General features: G+C 33.4%; 1 protein-coding gene across 1 annotated transcript in view; it reads left to right on the top strand.

Moving 5' to 3' along the window:
* Nucleotides 1-1,274: 1,274 nt before the first annotated feature.
* The window catches only part of olf413 (DBH like monooxygenase olf413), a gene marked incomplete at its 5' end in the record, with an annotated part of 196,099 nt that continues 189,642 nt past the window's right edge, over nucleotides 1,275-7,731 (top strand). The window contains one exon of the mRNA XM_017611606.1: nucleotides 1,275-1,550. Coding sequence (XP_017467095.1) covers nucleotides 1,275-1,550 — 276 coding nt within the window. The remainder of the gene's footprint in view (nucleotides 1,551-7,731) is intronic.

Consider the following 7,731-nt stretch of genomic DNA (forward strand, 5'->3'; position numbering starts at 1 on the left):
CTTGGGGAATCGGCTTTGTTAGAATTGACATCCTTGGTAAGTACTCATGCATACTTGTCCTCGTATTCCGGTTACACACACAGAAGCAACTCGCTCAAATTTTTACCTTTCGCCGGGCTTTTGCATCCCCCTTCATCTAGCCCCTGTAGCCCAGAGAAGTGCACGCTGCCAGCAGTGTTGCTGTTGAGAATTTTCAGAAAGTCGCATAAAAAGGGGCCATTGACGAAAAAAAGGGCCACCATATTATTTTGCTTTTCTTTACTAGTAACAGAATAAATCTGCTGAATTTGAAAAGAAAATAGTGGGACAAGCTTTGCTCCAAAAAGGGTTGCAAACATACACATAAATCTAGTTGCTGCAAGGAGAAGAGTTATATTTCCTTTAGAAGTTTTAAGTGATGCATTTTTTCGTACTTACAGAGGGAAATATTTTTTCATAGCATGGTTCTGTTAAAATTTCCTAAAAAACTCTGAAAAGAGGCAAAAGTCGCACATAATTTTGGAAAAGGGTCAAAAAGTCCAAATTTTCAAAAAGTCGGATCAAAGGGTATTAGCGCTTAAAAAGGGTCAAATTGTCCTTTTAGTCGCACAACGGCAACACTGGCTGCCAGCACAGCGCAAATGTGCTGAGTTTACCCATCTCTAACATAAATTTAGTACTTTTTTCTTAAAAATAGTAAGTTTTCAGCCGCCAAGTTATTTTGAAAAAGAACACATAATTTTTGATGTTTCAAAGTAGCCTCCGTTTTATGTTTACTAATTTTTGTTCGCAGTTGTGGTTCCGTTAACACGTTATGTCCCAAGTCGGATTAATTCCCGGTCCCCAGAAAAAGAAGTGGATATTAATTACCAAAAAATTTTATATTACGGTGACCAAAATATGGTTTAATGGTTTAATATAATCATTTTTCGCAAGTATCAGTGTTAGTGACAAATAAATATCTTTCGTCCTCATACTAATAACGTTACGTCTCTTCCTTAAACTTGTATTGAAATAATATTGAGGTGACCTTATGATTTCGTCTCGCACGATATATTACGCTGGTCCCCTTTGTTTTGTTCCATGTAGGAGTCGCTAGCAGGGTTTGAAAAAATTTGAATGAAAAACAAAAATCGCGAAAATTTAACCAAAGTTTTAATTGAAATCTGATAAATTTGACATATTGTTGACCATATAAATTCAGTCGAATTTTCGCGATCAAAAAATTAAATTTTTCCAAACCCTAGTAGCGACCCGTAAAACAAGTTCTAAATTTTTCTTAAACAATTTTACAGAATGACACGATGAGGCTTATGTATATGTACCAAACTCACGACCCACCTAATGGATCTCTCCAACCTGGGACATTGCCTGACCCAGAAGCTGCTTTCCGCTCATTTCACCCCATGGTACTTACTCAAAAGGCTCAATCGCATTTTCGAAAGGACGATCAAATGCGGCAAATAGAGCTTCGAAACGAGGATGTTGAGCTACCGAGCGGAGATAGCACATTATCTTGGTGCAAAATGTTTAAATTGGAGGACGTCACTCGCAAAAATCATCTAATTCGAGTAAGTTTACTCCCACTCCCTCCACATATGTACATTAGACTGCATCACCAAAACATTGCAGTTTTTCCGCCGGGATTACAAAATTTCTTATATTTTAAGACGCCTACCAAAATATTTCGGAAAAATTTTACGATTTAAGTGAGCTGGACCGATTTGAAAACACCTCCAAAAATTGAGTTTTTTATGAATAAAAATAGTTTCTAAATGAACTTTTTGAAAAAAGTCACCTCAGATGATAAAACAGATTAAGCTTAAAAAATATTCATAAAAATATTTAAAAATCTTTTCAACGGAATCGTAATAATGAGATTTTTGATGCTTTGAGTAATAATTTTTTTTTACTTTTTTCAAAGATTGATTTACGAAAATCTTGAATAACTGAGCCAAAACTATTCTGATTTAAACTTATGGGATCTCAGTAGAAAGGTATTTTCCCACTGTTTTCATTTCTGTCCAAAAAAAGTCATTCGTTTCCCAATTTTTATATTTTTTTCAAATACCAACACATCTTAATTCTACTTTGAATGACGTTCGTTCATCCTATCTTCCTCTTTCATCGTTTGAAAGCAAAGAAATAAAAAGGGTGAGAAAATACCTTTCCAATGACACCTCAGTTATTCAAGTTTTTCTTGTACGAATCTCTGAAAAAAGTTAAAAAAACAGCATCGCAAATTTGATTACAATTCCGTTAAAAATTTAAAAAAAATTTTTTTAAATATTTTTATGCAAATTTTTAAAGCTTAAACCGTTTTGTCATTTGAGGGAATTTTTTAAAAAGAAATCTTTAAGAAACTATTTTTATTTATAAAAAACTCAATTTTTGGAGGTATATTCAAATCGGCCAAGCTCACGTAAATCTTAATATTTTACCGAAATATTTTGGTGGGCGTCTTAATATATAATAGATTTTATAATTTCAATAGAAACACAGTACCGATATTTTTTTGTATGGGGAGTGATGCAGTCTAATATAGGCATATCTCTAGATCTCAACTAAAAACGGCCTCAAGCTCAATAAAAATTGTTTAATATTATTTATTAGCCCAAAAATAACAAAAAACCAAAATATTAAGGACGAGCACGCCTTAAAGTTAAAATTCCAAATATACGAGTTAACTAAAGAAAACAAAAACAACAACCACAATAACAACATCATCAAGTCTAAATAGCAGCAGAATAGGGATGGAAAGAATAATCTAATGAATAGCGTTAATCGAGTAATTTTTTCAGAAAGCGATTAAGTCGAATTAAGTTTTTTGCTCTGTTTAATCGAATCATTAATCGATAAATCACGAAAATAATTGAAATTGAAACAAGTACCAAAATTGCAACTTAGCTTGTGAGTAAAACAACCCTGCTATTTCTTAAAGTCACATCACTGATGTCGATGAAGATACACATCACTAGCTTTGATAGATTCGGAAAGGAACCTTTGGAAAATGATTATTTCCTCAAGACGAGCTAAGTTTTTATCGGAATTGCCAAGTTTTAGACTGGAAACGAAACACTGTTGAAGCATGGGAAGAAATGAAGGCTGCGTGTTTAAAATTTCACCTGCTTTCCACAAATATTCGCACTTTATTGGTACATCAGTACCCTTTTTTTAAAGCCGGGCCCATACCTTCGGAAAGCCGAAGCAGATTGACAATCAAAATGCTGCCAAAATTACTTTTTTACAAACTTATTTACGTCAAACTTGTAATTAAATTCTTTTTTATACGATTATAATCAATAAACAAATTTGAAAACTAGTTGTTGCATTATTTTAATATTAAAACCAAAAATAATCGGAAAAACGATTAATCGATTAATATCTTTTAATTAATTGCCATTAATTTTTCGGCCTTCCAATTAATCATTTGATACATTAATCGAGTAATAATTTTGTTTGCCATCCCTACAACAGAATAGTTGCCTGTGAGGGTTGATATATGAAAAAGTGAAGAAAGCAAGAACAGTTCATAAGGCGAACTTAGTGCAGTGGGTATACCACTGGTTTTACAACCCGGAGCCGCTGGTTCGAATCCCAGTGAACTCAATGAAGACGCCCGATGAGGAGATGTGGTTATCTCCGAAAGAGCATTGTAAATTATTGTCGTTTTTTTCCACATTATTTTTTCATATGAAGCGGCCTCAAGCTGAATAAAATTTTTTTACATGATCTAAGGCAAAAAAAAAAAAAAAAAAAAAAACGAGTTCTTATTTTCCGCCTAAAAATCATGGTAAATTGATATTTGAGTGAATAAGCTTCAGTATTTACTAAAATATCGCAGCTTTCGTATTTCTGAAAATTTTGCCCATTTGCAATGCAATCCGTCCTTGGCGGCAAAAAAGATAAACGTACATACCAAGTTTCCTTAAGATATCAAATTTTTTCACTCGAGTTATCGTGTGCGCGTACCGACGGATGGACAGACAGTCACGGCTTAATCGACTTCCTTTTTATTCTGAGCACTTATGTATACATCTAATATATAAAAATCTCGTGTCACGGTGTTAGTGGTCGAACCCTTCCTAAACGGCTCGACCAATCTTTATGAAATTTTTTGTGGATATATTATAGGTATGAGAATCGGATGTAAAGTATACTTCATACCGCTAGGTGCAGGGGGCGTGGCACCTCCCATACAAACCGAATTTGTCATATTGCATATCTCTGGAAGTGTTCATGGTAGAGTACTCGAACATGGTATGGAGATATATGAAAACAGTCGCATACTCATGGAGAAAAATTGTGGTTATTGGAAAAGGGGGCGTGGCACCTCCCATACAAACTGAATTTTTCATACTGCATATCTCTGGAAGTGTTAATGGTAGAGTACTCGAACATGGTATGGAGATATACGAAAACAATAGCATACCCATGGAGAAAAATTGCAGTTATTGGAAAAGGGGGCGTGGCACCTTCCATACAAATCGAATTTCCCATACTGCATACATATGTATCTCTGGAAATGTTCATGGTAGAGTATTGGAACTTGGTATGGAGATATATGAAATCAATCACATGGTCATTAAGAAAAATGGGGCTATTAGAAAAAGGGGCGTGGCAGCTCCCATACAAAATGAATTTTTCATACCGCATATCCCGGAAAATATTCATGGAAGAGGGCCCCAACATGGTATGGAGATATATGAAAGCAATCGCATACTCATGGAGAAAAATTGTGGTTATCGGAAAAGGAGTCGCGGCATCTCTCATACAAATCGAATTTTTCATTCTGCATATATCTGGAAGTGTTCATGGTAGAGAACTGGAACTTGTTATGTACAAGATATATAAAATCAATCGCATAGTCACGAAGAAAAATTGGGGCTATTGGAAAAAAGGGGCTTGGCACTTCCCATACAAACCGAATTTTCATACTGCATGTCTCCGGGAATGTTCGTGGTAGAGTACTCGAACATGGAATAGAGATATATGAAATTAATCGCATAATCATGTAGAAAAATTGGAGCAATTGGAAAAAGGGGCGTGGAACCTTCCATAAAAACCGAATTTTTCATACTGCATATCTCCGGAAGTGTTCACGGTAGAGTACTCGAACATGGTACGGAGATATATGAAATCAATCCAATACTCTTAGAGAAAATTGGGCTTTTTGAAAAGGTGGCGTGACACCTTTCAAACGCACTGAAACTATTACGTAGCTTTGTATGCATATGGGGTGCTCCATACCAAAACGGACGAGGTTCACACTTCATTTGTTTGATTTGTTTTAAATTTTTTGGGTTGATGTATAAACATAAATAATAAATAAATATAAAATCTGAGCTTGATTAATAAATTTTTAAAAACTTTACAGCAGAAAAACAAAAACAAATCGATTTAATAGTTTTCCAAATATCTCGTGAACGGGCGAGAAAAAAATAAAAAAAAAATCACACATACACACAACAAAATTCTCTATGAAAAGAAACATTTAAAAAATTTTTTTCTTGAAAAATTTATCATTTACGCCTTTTTTTATAAAAAAATATTTTTTAAAAATATACCATCTCAAAAAAAAAATGGTAGCTCTGAGTATTGCGCAATATTTAACTCTAGTATTATGGGGTGCACTCTACTATAATTGGAGTTATGAATTTTTTACAGCGAAGTTCAGTAATACTATGTCTCCATTGAGAGATTTATCCATTAAGATTTAATAAATCCAGTTGCTAAATCACAACCGTCTCCATTACCATTACGAGATATGTTTGACGTTCACATTTTTAAATATTTGACGTTTGCTTATGTATGATTTTACAAATACAGTTGTGGACATTGATATACAGACAGATAAAAGGAAGGTACCAAGCGGAATTTCATTATATGAATTCTGAATATTATTGGCTTCTTTTTCGTGCTAAATATGTATGTATAATATATAGTTTGGAAAGTGTAAAGAATAGTACCATATTCCGAATCATTTTCCCGAATTTAAGAAAAATTATCAAAACGGTAAAAAACATTTGCGGAAAGAAAAATTTTTGTAGAACTCTCTTATTCATAGGAGGGACCCGAAAATCCAATCGTGGACCTTTGGCATATCATGAATACGAACTGAGTTCTAGAGGATGTTCGGTGCAATGTTATCGAAGCAGAACCATTACCGAAATTTATAAATTTTTTGTCGCAGCGCGTAAATGACTTATAGAAAGCGGAGAAGACTCTGCATGATATTACTATAAAACATTTCTTCTAAATTTTTAGTTTTTAAAATAATATTTTCTTAATTTATTACAACCAAAGTTATGTAAATATGTATTACTAATTTTCCTCCCAAACTAACAAAAAAATATAAAAATCCCTAAAAATACGAAAATTCATGTTTTTATGATAGGCTAGATTTCAATGTCCTCAACTGTATATTGAAAACACAAATGTCATTTGACTTATAGCATGTGAATTTGTGGTTGCCACATCCAACAAATTGTACTTATTGATCAATATTATTGAAGATTTGACGAAGATTTAACTTAAATCTACTGCCTTTCGAGATTTAATTTTATATGATAAATCTCAAAAGATTTAACGTCAAATCTCGTCAGAGGGCTAAATCTTCATTAAATCTCACAATGGAGACATAGTACAAATAAGTACATTACAAATTTTCAAATTTTTTTATTTTTTTTGAAATTGTTGGGGTATGCAGTTTTGTAGCCCATTAATTTTTAGTACAATAAAGTGCAGAGCTACCATTGTGATTTTTTTCAATTTTTTTTTGAGAGGGCATATTTTCAAACACTAATTTGTTTTTTATCAAAAATGTGTATGTGAAACATTTTTTAAGAAAAAAACATTTTAAAAGTATTTCATTTCATAGAGAATTTTGATGTGTGTATGTGTGACTTTTTAAAACTTTTCTCTCGCCCCGTTCTCGAGATATTTGGATAACTATTAAATCGATTAGTTTTGTTTTTGTGCTGTAAAGTTTTTAAAGATGTATTAATCAAGCTCAAATTTCATATTTATTTATTATTTATGTTTATGCATTAACCTTGAAACAAGTCAAACACATGAAATGTAAACCCCGTCCGTTTTGGTATGGAACGCCTCATATACACTTTTGCTAGGTTATTTAAGACGGCAATGGAAATATGCCTTCCACACAACCACCAACCCGTGATATTAGATAAATGCGTCACTAAAAATCATGAACATGAACTGTTGGTGAAAATGTTGGACCAAAATGTATCAATACAAAAAATTTATTTTGTGCGGGACGAAGTTCACCGGGTCGGCTAGTTTGTCTATATCTATCTCTATTCGTTTTGGCTGTTACAAACAACCGTAATGTGAACAAAGTTATAATACCCTTGTGTACAAGTATGCTCGGGTATAAAAAAATTAAAACTCAGTTTTCAAGCTCGGTAACGTCAAAAAAGAAAAAAACTAAATAAATAACACAGGAGTACAAAAAAATTATGAAAGATTCTTTTGACCAGACTAGGTGTTCTATATGTTTTTAAGGGCGCTACACACGAATCTGAAGCCCGTTTTGATCCACCACGTCAGATTTTTTTCTCATATCAAAAAACATGGCGAACTTTAATAATAATAATCCCAACGGTTTTTACCCTCCATTCCCGCCCATCCGCACGAGGGGCGCAGTCCGCATGACGTACGGAACCAATATTTTAAATTTTTGTGCCGAGTCACGATAGGCAGGAGTTTGTTAAGTGTCGAGATCTAAAA

This window comes from Rhagoletis zephyria, unplaced genomic scaffold (genome assembly GCF_001687245.7).
Source record: "Rhagoletis zephyria isolate East Lansing unplaced genomic scaffold, Rhagoletis_zephyria_1.1 Rzeph_scaffold_00431, whole genome shotgun sequence".
NCBI lineage: Eukaryota > Metazoa > Arthropoda > Insecta > Diptera > Tephritidae > Rhagoletis > Rhagoletis zephyria.